General features: G+C 45.6%; 1 protein-coding gene across 3 annotated transcripts in view; it reads left to right on the top strand.

Moving 5' to 3' along the window:
• The window catches only part of GLDN (gliomedin), a 101,483-nt gene that overhangs the window by 67,890 nt on the left and 20,418 nt on the right, over positions 1-13,175 (top strand). For 2 of the 3 annotated variants that reach the window (XM_029236430.1, XM_029236429.1), the window contains exons 4-5: positions 11,216-11,233; positions 11,601-11,708. In XM_029236430.1, coding sequence (XP_029092263.1) covers positions 11,216-11,233; positions 11,601-11,708 — 126 coding nt within the window. The remainder of the gene's footprint in view (positions 1-11,215; positions 11,234-11,600; positions 11,709-13,175) is intronic. The other variant, XM_029236431.1, reaches the window with a different exon arrangement.

The following is a 13,175-nucleotide window of genomic DNA, read 5'->3' as shown; positions in this document are numbered from 1 at the left end:
CTGAAGGATACAATAATTGAAATGAAAAATACACTAGAATGAATCAATAACAGATTAGAGGATGCAGAACAGATCAGCAATCTGGAAGACAGAATAGTGAAAATCACCTAATCAAAACAGTGAAAAGAAAAAGAATTTTAAACAATGAGATAATTTAAGGGACCTCTGGGTCAAGCATACTAACATTTGAATTACAGGGGTCCCATAAGAAGAAGAGAGAGAGAGAGAAAGGGACAGAAAACCTACTTGAAGAAATAATATCGGAAAACTTCCCTAACTTGGCAAAGGAAATAGACATCCAAGTCCAGGAAGCACAGGGAATCCCCAAAAAGATGAACCCAAAGAGGCCCACACCAAGACACATTATAATTAAAATGTCAAAAGTTAAAGAATCTTATAAGCAGCAATAAAAAAACTAGTTATGTACAAGGAAACCCCCATAAGACTATCAGCTGATTTTTCAGCAGAAACTTCATAGCCAGAAGGAACCCCTATGTTCATTGCAGCATTATTTACAATATCCAAAATATGAAAGCAACCTAAGTGCCCATTGATAGATGAATGGCTAAAGAAGATGTGGTATATATATACAATGGAATACTACTCAGCCACTAAAAAAGAATGAGGGCTTCCCTGGTGGCGCAGTGGTTGAGAGTCCGCCTGCCGATGCAGGGGACACGGGTTCATGCCCCGGTCTGGGAAGATCCCACATGCCGTGGAGCGGCTGGGCCCGTGAGCCATGGCCGCTGAGCCTGCGCGTCCGGAGCCTGTGCTCCACAACGGGAGAGGCCATAACAGTGAGAGGCCTGCATACCGCAAAAAAAAAAAAAAAAAAAGAATGAAATTTTGCCATTTGCAGCAAAATGGATGGACCTAGAGGGTAATATGCTAAGTGAAATAAGTCTGACAGAGAAAGACAAATACTGTATGATTTCACTTATATGTGGAAACTAGAAAACAAAACAAATGAACAAACATAAAACAGAAACAGACTCACAGATATAGAGAACAAACAGGGAGGAAAGGGGGGTTAGGGGGTAAGTGAAATAAGTGAGGGAGATTAAGGGGTACAAAATTCCAGTTATAAAATAAATGAGTCATGGGGATGTAGTGTCCAGCATAGGGAATATAGTCAATATTATTGCAGTAAGTTTGTGCTGTGACAAATTACTAGACTTATGGTGATCAATTTATAATGTATATAAATGTTGAATCACTATGTAGTGTACCTGAAACTAACATAATATTGTAGGTCAACTCTGCTTCAATTTAAAAAAGAAAGAAAAAATCCTTTTACGGAGTAAATGCACAGCTCTCATGGACTTTAAAGATAAACACAAGACTTTGAAGCCATCTGAAGCTTGTGTTGGATCTCCTCAGTCTATGGCCCCAGGCTCTGGGGAGGTCCTGCTCACTTCACAGTGCACAGTGTGTGTGCAGTTGTAAGAAACCTCTTCTGCAATATTCTCCCCAGTACCTCTCGTTACCTGCTGTGTGTTAGGAGCTCAACTCTGGTTGAGTCTGTTGAATGACTAAACCTGTGATTTATGTAAGTGATTAATAGGAGTGGTGGGCTGGTAAGAAAGATGCTTCTCTGAGGAACTCTGTGTCCAAGTCTGACTCTTGTTCGCTTAGTTTAGCCTCAGAGAGAAAAGCCATAATCCTGTGGCTTCTTAGAAAATGCTAATTGAGTTACTCAAGTCACATTTCAGCCCTCACAGAAAATTAAATATCTTCAGAACAGCTTGATCCTTTATTCTGAAACCCTTGTGGCTTAAGCACCTTTCTTCCATCTCCGGGAGTCCCTTTTCAGCGTTCCCGTGTGTGACAGTAATGAGCGCTAGAGAAATGCTCAAATGGATGGAATTACAGGCACAAAAGCCCTGTTGAGAGGCACAGGAAAAGCCTCTTTCTTTCTGATTTTTGTAGTGATAGAATGAGAGCCAAGCTGTTCAGTGGATGTGGGCTGGAGCTATTGAGACCACTTAGGAGAGACTGGCGGGATCGCATCTATGCTGGAAATGGGTTGAGGAGGTTATTCTTTGGCACCTAAAAATGCTTTTCAAATGCCAGCCCCTTCGTTTTTCATGATAGCTTGAAATTGGGCCTCCTTTTACACAGAAAGCCCTTCAATTAAAACTTAGGTGTGAAAAGTGCAAGTTGAAAGGCAAGGAGGTACCTAGGGATAGGCCAAGCTGCCTGGATTGGGGGCGGGGAGGTGACAGGACCCAGGACTGAATTGGGGAACTTCGGGGAGAGGGGCAGAGAGCCTTGGTCCAGAACTCCCAGAAAATGCCTTCAGGAAGGATTGCCAGGGCAGACCCTGGGCTTGGGGCCTGAGAACAAGATCTAGCTCCACACTAGATTCATCTTTTAAAAAGCAGGTGCATGTGACTTGAGGCTAGTCCAGCTGTGACCATGAAACCCCATTCCTGTCCCTTTCCCAGGACTCAGCTGTGGTTGCTCTGGGGACAAAGACAGATGCCGTGTAGTTTTGTGCAGCTGGTGACATCTCAGGTGAATAGTGAGGGCACTTCACTAGCTAGAGTAGTCTGGAGTTTTTGCTAGTGCAGAGTTTGTCAAATGACATGTGGTTTTCTGGATGCATCTTACCCCTGAGCCCAGGTTTCCTTGGGACCCCAGAAGCATATCTTCTGGAAGAGCAGACATCTTGAAGAAGGCAGGTCTTGGGTAATTCTTCACCTCCAGTGGCCTCCATGTAGGGGCTTGTTGGAAAATCTCTAAACCATAATATTGCTGAACTGCTTGTTGCAACAGAGTTGCTTGAAATCCACAGTGCCCATTCTCCTTGCAGCCACGAGACTCCAACCCAGTGATAACACTTCTTATCCTATTTCCAGGCAGACATCAATAGTGGATCATAGTTGCTGCCGAGCATGGCCTCAGGTCTCAGGTCATTCTTTTCTGGTGTTGCAGAAAGTTGTACTAATTGATTAGAATTGGCACTTGAAATAAAAGCTATTTGCTGGAACTTCCCTCGTGGTCCAGTGGTAAAGAATCCGCCTTCCAATGCAGGGGACACGGGTTCGATTCCTGGTCAGGGAACTAAGATGCCACGGGGCAACTAAGTCCACGCACCACAACTACTGAGCTCACACGCCTCAACTAGAGAGCCCGCGTGCTGCAAACTACAGAACCCACGCACTCTGGAACCCACCCGCCACGACTACAGAGCCCACACGCCCTGGAGCCTGCGCACCACAGCTAAAGAAGAGAAAACCCGCACGCCACAACTAGAGAGAGAAAACCCACACGCCACAACTAGAGAGAAGCCCATGCACCGCAACAAAGAGCCCACGTGCCGCAACTAAGACCCAACGCGGCGAAAAAAAATGAAATTAAAAACAAAAAAACATATTTGCCATCCCTACTGTACTCATTTTTAAGGTTGCCATGGTCATAATCCAAAGTTGAAATGCACCAAATAAATGAGATTGGACCAAAGCTTCAGTTTAATGGGGGCATGTGAGGAAAGATACGTACTTTCCCACGTCAGGTGCCCTGGGACTGGCAGAATAGCTGGCAGCAGGGGTGGCTGCAGAGGATGGACCAGCACACAGAGGGTGGGAACTGAGGCCTCAAAGCTGTAGACAGTTCAACCTTTGGTAAACAAACGGATAGGCCATTCTCAGAACAGCTAGTGTAGCTGATGATGTTCTCACTCAACTGGCCTCACTGAGCAAACTAGCAAGTTGTTTTAGTGTTGGTGGATTCGGGCTTCAAATGTGGATTCGGGCTTGGACCCTGTCAGGCCATCCCTTAAGGAAAGCCAAGCATGCCTGCCTCCCAAGGGAAAGAGGGGATCACCCCCACTCTGGCCAGAGCTCCTCTCTGGCACTGAAGCTGTGGCTGGCATGAATCCTGAGCCCCAGGGAGTCCTTGCTGGGAGCAGGAGTAGGAAAGAGTCAAGACTACAGACCTCGGAGGTGTTCCAGGCCTGGAATTATCAGGTTTATGAAGTTGCATCTTTCACTAGCTCTTCCTATGGCAGCAGAACCAGGCCTTACTTTCTTTTCTTTTTTTTTTAACATCATTATTGGAGTATAATTGCTTTACAATGTTGTGTTAGTTTCTGCTGTATAACAAAGTGAATCAGCTATACGTATACATATATCCCCATATATTCTCCCTGTTGCGTCTCCCTCCCACCCTCCCTATCCCACCCCTCTAGTTGGTCACAAAGCACCGAACTGATCTCCCTGTGCTTTGCAGCTGCTTCCAACTAGCTACCTATTTTACACTTGGTTGTGTATATATGTCAGTGCTACTCTGTCACTTCGTCCCAGCTTGCCCTTCCCCCTCCCCATGTCCTCAAGTCCATTCTCTACGTCTACGCCTTTATTTCTGTCCTGCCCCTAGGTTCTTCAGAACCTTTTTTTTTTTTTTAGATTCCATATATGTGTGTTAGCATACGGTATTTGTTTCTCTCTTTCTGACTTACTTCACTCTGTATGACAGGCTGTAGGTCCATCCACCTCACTACAGATAACTCAATTTCGTTTCTTTTTATGTCTGAGTAATATTCCATTGTATATATGTGCCACATCTTCTTTATCCGTTCATCTGTTGATGGACACTTAGGTTGCTTCCATGTCTGGGCTATTGTAAATAGAGCTGCAATGAACATTTTGGTACATGACTCTTTTTGAATTATGGTTTTCTCAGGGTATATGCCCAGTAGTGGGATTGCTGGGTCATCTGGTAGTTCTATTTTTAGTTTTTTAAGGAACCTCCATACTGTTATCCATAGTGGCTGTATCAATTTACATTCCCACCAACAGTGTAAGAGGGTTCCCTTTTCTCCACACCCTCTCCAGCATTTATTGTTTGTAGATTTTTGGTGATGGCCATTCTGACTGGTGTGAGGTGACACCTCATTGTGGTTGTGATTTGCATTTCTTTAATGATTAATGATGTTGAGCATCCTTTCACATGTTTGTTGGCAATCTGTATATCTTCTTTGGAGAAATGTCTATTTAGGTCTTCCACCCATTTTTGGATTGGGTTGTTTGTTTTGTTGACATTGAGTTGCATGAGTTGCTTGTATATTTTGGAGATTAATCCTTTGTCAGTTGCTTCATTTGCAAATATTTTCTCCCATTCTAGGGTTGTCTTTTCATCTTGTTTATGTTTTCCTTCACTGTGCAAAAGCTTTTAAGTTTCATTAGGTCTCATTTGTTTTTGTTTTTATTTCCATTTCTCTAGGAGGTGGGTCAAAAAGGACCTTGCTGTGATTTATGTCATAGCATGTTCTGCCTATGTTTTCCTCTAAGAGTTTTATACTGTCTGGCCTTACATTTAGGTCTCTAATCCATTTTGAGTTTATTTTTGTGTATGGTGTTAGGAAGTGTTCTAATTTCATTCCTTTACATGTAGCTGTCTAGTTTACCCAGCACTACCTATTGAAGAGGCTGTATTTTCTCCATTGTTTATTATTGCCTCCTTTATCAAAGATAAGGTAACCATATGTGCGTGGGTTTATCTCTGGGCTTTCTAGCTTGTTCCATTGATCTATGTTTCTGTTTTTGTGCCAGTACCATACTGTCTTGATTACTGTAGCTTTGTAGTATAGTCTGAAGTCAGGGAGCCTGATTCCTCCAGCTCCGTTTTTCTTTCTCAAGATTGCTTTGGCTATTCAGAGTCTTTTGTGTTTCCATACAAACTGTGAAATTTTTTGTTCTAGTTCTGTGAAAAATGCCATTGGTAGTCTGATAGGGATTGCATTGAATCTGTAGATTGCTTTGGGTAGTATGGTCATTTTCACAATGTTGATTCTTCAATCCAAGAACATGGTATATCTCTCCATCTGTTTGTATCATCTTTAATTTCTTTCATCAGTGTCTTATAGTTTTCTGCATATAGGCCTTTTGTGCCCTTAGGTAGGTTTATGCCTATGTATTTTATTCTTTTTGTTGCAATGATAAATCTATTTGGATTTTTTGGCTTCTTTTTTTCCTCTACCAGCAAGGCTTTGGGAAATGTGTAGCCACTTCCTCTGTGTTCATTGATGTGCTAAGCAGGTCACTTGGGTCAGGCAACATCAGTTCTGACACCAACCCAGGGTGAAAAGGGAGGCTACTAAATGGAAATTAGAGATAAGCATCTTCTCCTATGACTTGGAATGGCTGTGGTGGGAGGATCCAAGGAGTCAGGTTTTTCAGAAGCCTGTAACGTTAGCCACTGGCCAGCACCTGCCCTTGAAGACAGGAAGTGAGACTTACATTTCTTTATTATTCACTCCCCATAACTCTGGTGCCTATATATCCTGTCTCGATTAAGATTCTACTGTTTGCTTGTAGCAGGGACCCGTTAGAGCTTATCTGAGGAAAAGCGGGAGAGAGATTATAAATTATTAAAAAGATAGAGGGATGTATTTGTCAAGCTAGGTTTGGTCATGCTCTGGTAACAATTAAACCTTAAAATCTCAGCGGCTTAACACAGCAAAGGCTTATTTCCCACTCCACAAAGTCCAGCGAAATTTGGGTGACTCTCCTAGGCAGTTCTGGGGACTCAGAGATCCAAGTGCTGCTGTCTTGTAACTCCATCATCTGAGCACCAGGCACCAAGGTCACTCCCAAGGGAAGAGAGGGGAACAAAGGATGGCACCCATTGGGTGCTTTAAAAGGTCAGGCCTGGAGGTATCTCACTTCCCCACCCCCACCATGGAAGGAAGGCAGGGAAACGCAGTCTGTCTGTGGGTCCAGGAAGATGACAATGAAACCCAGTCTGATGAAAACAAAGCTTGCCTCATGAGACAGAAGGGTATCTCACAGACAGACCAGGAGGGCAGTGGAAGCAGCCTGACTCAGGGAGCTGGAGCCAGGAACTGGAAAGCCACTGGGAACCCACACAGCTCCTCTCTCAGCCTTTCTGACTCTCTAGCAGACATCCAGTCCCTCATCTCTGCTTCTCTCTCCTTCATTTTCTTCTCTCTGCAGACTGACATTTTTCACTGTGCATGGCCATCCACAGACCTCTACTTTACATAAGTAAGGGCATTGTGGGTCAACTTTAGACTGCAAGGAGAAAAAAATCTAAGTGGTTCAGCTCCTGCCATGCATCTACCCAATTCTAATCAACTCCAGCTAGGAGTATTGGGTGGCGTAATCGCCCAACCATTTGCAGGGCCCAGTGCAAAATGAAAATGCAGGGTCCCTTGTTCATGAAGCAGGAAAAAGGCTTTTTCCTTTCTTCCACAACCTCTCTTGACCTGCCATGGTGGGGCTTTTTATTTGCTACTTAATGTTGTACTCCTTGAGGCATGGGCTACTCACCACATGAGTACAGACCCTCACAGGCACAGGGGCTCCCTGGGACAAAAGCATGCAGGGCACACACCCAACGCTAGCCTCCCCTGCACTCAAGCCTGGGCCCCCACTGGGGTGGCAGGTGGCAGCAGTCACTGATGGGGCAGGGAGTGGGGAGGACACGTCAAGGGGCACAGGAGCAGGCAGGGGAAAATCTGTCCTGGGGAGGCAGGGAGGAGGTAGGAGGCAGGGCCACATACAAACCAAGACTCAAAGCCCCTGGGCCATGCTCCACTGTCCCATCAGACTTCACTTACAAAGCACAAATTCAAAGAAAAAATGGTTAAGAATGTCCAAACGGCAACTGCAGAGCATTTAAACCCAAGCAGGGAGCTCCCTTCTTAGCGTGGAGTCCTGTATAGCTGCACTGCTGGCAGGCCCAGGAAACAGCCCTGCGTACAGTGTTAACATGAATGTGGCTGCCCACACGTGTTCCTAGAGGGTCTGTTATTCCAGAAGAGAAGGGTCAGGAGCTAAAAAAAATTCTGAAAGATGGTTTGCTAAATAGCTAGTAGGCACACATTTGACATTTGACATTATTATAATGACTTATATTTGGGGCTTCTTCTGGGTGTAAGGGGCCGTGAGCAGCTCAATCGGCGTCCCGGGATATTGGGACAGTCATCATCACTGTAGCACTCTGCTCCTGAGCTCTTTGGAACCGTTTGTCATCCTTTCTCTTCTGAAATTCTCTAGCTTCAAGGCATGAGACCTGCTGGCTTCCCTCCTCCATCTTCAGATCACTCTCTCTTTCCTGGTGCTTCTTCTATCACCTGCCTCCCTCCAGATGGGGTGTGTCCCCCTCTCTACATCCCCAAATTTGGCTCAGACATTTCACTCTTACCTGAAGGCTAGTAGCTCCCAATATTTCTAGGGTCAGGAACCCCTTTAAGGAGAGTGACTGACTCTTTTCCCAGAAAATTTTCACATCAGGTCGAGGGGACCCAGGACCACCTGCATCCCATACACCTGTGGTGCTTGGTAAAAATGCCAGTTCCTGGGCCTTACTCTAAATCCAAACCAAATCAGAATCTCCAGATGGGGCCTAGGTATCTGCATTTTTACAAGCATTCTAGTTGATTTTGTGGCCTCAAATGTGTAAAAACTGTAGCCATAGGGTATCAAGGATCTCAGGTCAGTGTCAAGAAACCCTAATCTAAACACTTCATCATAGTGATACCCTTGGCCATAACTAATGTGTCCTAAGTATACAGCTCCAGCCAGGACCTCTCTCCAATACTCCACTGCATGGAAATGGTTATTGGACTGTCCTCTTTTTTTTTAATTAATTTTTATTGGAGTAGAGTTGATTTACAATGTTGTGTTAGTTTCTGCTGTACAGCAAAGTAAATCAGTTATGCATATACATATATCCACTCGTTTTTAGATTCTATTCCCATATAGATCATTACAGAGTATTGAGTAGAGTTCCCTGTGCTCTACAGCAGTTTCTTATTAGTTATCTATTTTATATATAGTAGTGTGTATATTGTCAGTCCCAATCTCCCAATTTATCCCTCCCTGAGAACTCTTGAAACCTACTATATACAGTTGATTCTTGCTTGTTTACCTTTTTCTACCAATCTGCACATCTGAATTTGGCTCCATCTGCAGTCGGGACTGACGATTGATTGATTTCTTCTGACAGCTCTCAAAGGGCCATATCACCTCCTTACCAGGGCATGTGTGTGCCATCTGGCGGTAAACTGACCACACTGACTACAGGCTACACTGACCCTAGAAAATGCTGTGCCGTTTTCAGCAAATCATTTTTGCCCAACATAGGACTGTATGTATTGAAAGCATACCTTCAAACACTTATTCTTCCAAAAGTTTTCATGTCTGTCAGATAGTCTCATCAGTATCCAGGCTCAGTCGTCTGAGAGGCCTCCTCAGCTGTCTCCTACCCAATCAGACATGGACATGTCCTGCCCATTCGTCTGCTGAAATACCTCTCGAATGTCTAGCTCCCTCTAGAACTCTACAGTCACCAACCGCATTTATCTACAACCTTGTCCCAAACTTTAACTACAAAGATCCTCTGGATATTTTCTCCCTGCCCCACCCCCTTCCTTCCCTGTCTCTTTCTCTCTCTCATCTCATTCCCTAGTTCTATTCCACATCCATCTACGGAGAGGATATCAAACACACGCTGATATCAGTGTCATCCCCCGCTGCTTAAGAATCTACTGTAGCTCCGCGCTGCCTTGCACATACCGTCTACACCCCTCCGCTTGGTCTTCAAGTGCTGCTGCCCCACATCCCTCTGCCAAGTATACACTTCAGCCTCATCTCTACACACTCCAGCTGAGCCATTCTTCCTCCTTTCTCTCACCCTGAATCACGCAAGCTCCCACCCCTGTACCTTTTCTCCAGCTGGTCTCCTGCATGGGATGCCCAGCCCTCACCCCTGCAGCCATCTCAGGCCACTGTGTCTTCAGAGCCACAGCTCAAGGCTCACTCTCTCTGAGGGCCTTCTCTGACTGCCATGTGCCCAGACTTCCCCGGTACCTCTGTAGGGGTTTGCTTCTCTGTAGCTCCCTCATCTCATTGTGGTTTCAAAGTATTCACCTTCCTCAGATAGGTTGTAAACACAGCAGACACAAGGATCAAGATTTCTACTTATGGCAAGATTTTGGTGCACGCAGAAGTGCTTAGTAAATGGTGGTTTTCTTTTATATATATATATATACGTAGATATATATATGTGTATATATATATATATTCTTATTGGAGTATAACTGCTATTCAATGTTGTGTGTGTTAGTTTCTGCTGTACAACAAAGTGAATCAGCTATATGTATACATATACCCCCATATCTCCTCCCTCTTGTGTCTCCCTCCCACCCTCCCTACCCCACCCCTCTAGGTGGTCACAAAGCACCGAGCTGATCTCCCTGTGCTATGAAGCAGCTTTCTACTAGCCATCCATTTTACATTTGGTAGTATATATATGTCAACGCTACTCTCTCACTTCGTCCCAGCTTACCCTTCCCCCATTGTGTCCTCAAGTCCATTCTCTACATCTGCATTTTTATTCCTGCCCTGCCACTAGGTTCATCAGTATAAATGGTGGTTTTCTGAAGAGTCACAGGCTTGGATCTTTAGAAAGACCTACCCATTCCAATATTGGTGATTGTTATATGTGGTCCAGAGAAACAAAAGACCCTCAACTGTTCATGTTGCGACCTCACTGGCTTGTCCGAGTGCTTAAATGGAATAATTGACACTAAGACTATTTGTGGAAGCAAAATTATTGTGTTAGATTATGTGTAAATTATTCACGTGAACCCCTTAGATCCTTGGGTAATTACACACTAAGAAAGGTATCTGTTACCTGATCTGGGCCCTCGAGTTTTCTCAGGCTATTTTATGCAACAAAATAGAGACCAAGCAAACCAGCTTCTGCTCTCAATTCCCCTTGGTGGCCTAGAAGAGACAGGCTGGCTGGATGAGAGTGTTTGGGGCTGCTCCTGGGACACCTGGATCTCAGCCATGCAAAAGCAGCACTTCCTGACACCTGCCTGTGCCAGGGCTTCACTAGTGCCCACCCACATTGTCACCAAACCTCATTTAATTACATTGATTGCTTGAGAGATGACTGATTTATGAGTCTATAGTGAAGCCACTTAGAAATTATTCTTAGTCCATTGGAACTTAAGCAAAAGTGGTTTTGATTGGCAAACGGGTCTTTGTTGAATTGTTTTTAAGAATCTTTGGGCAAATATACTGAGTTCTAAATAAAAGGCATGGGGTGGTTCCTTAGGGCCCATAGATGATTAGTACGTTTTAAGAGGGGGAAGGTGCTCTTTGTTTTTTGGGTTGTGGTGTTGGCTTCACTTTCTTCCATCTGTGGTTTATCATCTAAATTTCTTTTTCTGTTGTAGGACCACCTGGCCCAGCAGGTAAGAGCCCATGGATTTTCCAAGTTCATGGGAAGGATATGGGTGGCTGGCCCCCCAGGATCACTCAGAAGGGACTGAGGCAGGGAAGGAAGAAGAGTCTGAAGGCAGCCTTGACTATCACTGTGTCCCCCTCCTCTCTGCCCCAATCACCAGCTCTCCTGTTCCCTCCCACTTGAGAACTTGCTGTCACCATTCCCCACCTGTCACTGCTTCAGGCGGGGGCAGGGAAGGTAGAGAAGGAAAGGAAGAAGCAGGAGAAGATCTGGAAGAGGCGTCAATACCTGGCCAGTTTCACTGGCTAAAGGAAGTCATGTTAACTTCTGTTAAGATTTTTTTGAATGTTCCCATTTCCCGTGTTTTGATGCAGGACCTCCAGGAATTGGTGGGTTACCAGGACACAACGGATCAGATGGACAGCCTGGTCCCCAGGGCCCAAAAGGTGAAAAAGGAGCAAATGGAAAAAGAGGAAAAATGGGTATTTTGTCACTCTTCTAATTCATTTCCTTGTTTTTTGTCTCCATTATTGCATTTTGGATGAACCAAAGCTGGCACAGTGGGGGAAAAGTGCTGCATCTCTGAATGCAAGGCTGGTTAATGCTTGCCTGGAAGCTGCTGTGTTCTGGGGCAGCAAGGGCCTTCTCTTTGGTCCAACCCTGATAAGATTTATATCCAGTCTGCCCGAGAGAAGCAGTATACCTGAGAGCTGATGTCCACTCCTCTGCTTGCTCTGATGCAGACAGACAGATGGAAGGGGCAAGAGTGAGCAGTCCTGGGGAGGGGCACTACACGGGCTGTGAAGGCTGTCTGTGCTGGTACCCCAAGTTCTCTCAAGGGTCGTTCCTGCCCGACCCTCTCACTGCCTCCTCCTGCCCAGCAGATTTTTGTGTTTGACTGAAAATCAGTTGACTGATACTGACCTCTAGGTTTTCCTGGCTGGAGGAATCACTAGAATGATTTGAGTAGAAAGGCAGCATCCAGGCTGACACTCAGGTTGTGTGGTCCCAGCTGTCAGGGTCTCCTGTCCAGGGGTCACAGGACTATTAAGAAGATGTGGCTGGCATCTCTGAGAGACCTCCTGTGCCCTGCTGTGAGTGGTGGCATTGCCACCACCCAAGCAAAGACCTGGAAACACCAAGGTGTCAGATGTGTCAGGGAGCAGTGACCAGCAGGGGCTCAGGTAAGGCCTGGCAGGGTCTGGGGGCTGGAGGCTGGGGCAGGGTGAGTTCTGAGGGGCTCTGAGCACCAGTCCTGGGAAGTCCATGGGGAAGGCCGGGGCAGAGTCACCTGAAGAGAGCTGGCACATGGCACAGTGGAGGCTTGAGGGCAGGGGTTAGAGACTCCTCAGGACGCTTCAAGGAAGGCGTGGTTCTTAGCCACAGCTGAGGGTGGAGGCTCCACTAACCCTCTTATCTATTTTCAATCTCTTGGTTACACTGCCCCAACTCACCTGGACAGGCCCCAGGCTAGAAGAACCACTAGAACAACTCTTCCAGACAACACAGGAACCCCTTCCAGCATTTCTGCTCTTAATTTGAGTGAGAGCCAGTGGAAAGGGAGAAAATTGTTGAGGGGCTCTGCCACTTGCCAAAAGCCTGCATACCTGTGTTCCCAGGGGCAGCCTCTGTGAAAATGGGCCCACGCAGCCCATGTCAACTCTGTCCCCAGAAGTCCAGCAGTTACAGCCAGAACTACAGAGCAGAATGGACCCTTACATGTCAGATAATAACTATAATTATAAATGAATATCAGCATCAGTTAATGATGACCGTCAGTGTTCAGGCACTTGGTTTATCCCAGAAAGACCCCAGAAATGTGATCCAGTCCTGAGGATTCAGTAATGAGTATTATGAGAGCCAACAGTGAGGGGGAGGGACCACCATGCAGCACTGGATGTGGGTCAGGTGAGAAAGGGGTAACTCCAAGAAGGTCTGAGACAGATCTC

This window comes from Monodon monoceros, unplaced genomic scaffold (assembly GCF_005190385.1).
Source record: "Monodon monoceros isolate NGI ecotype Baffin Bay Population unplaced genomic scaffold, NGI_Narwhal_1 Super_Scaffold_21, whole genome shotgun sequence".
Lineage (NCBI taxonomy): Eukaryota > Metazoa > Chordata > Mammalia > Artiodactyla > Monodontidae > Monodon > Monodon monoceros.
Note: the sequence above shows the minus strand (reverse complement) of the source record. Positions and strands in the feature narration are given on the sequence as shown.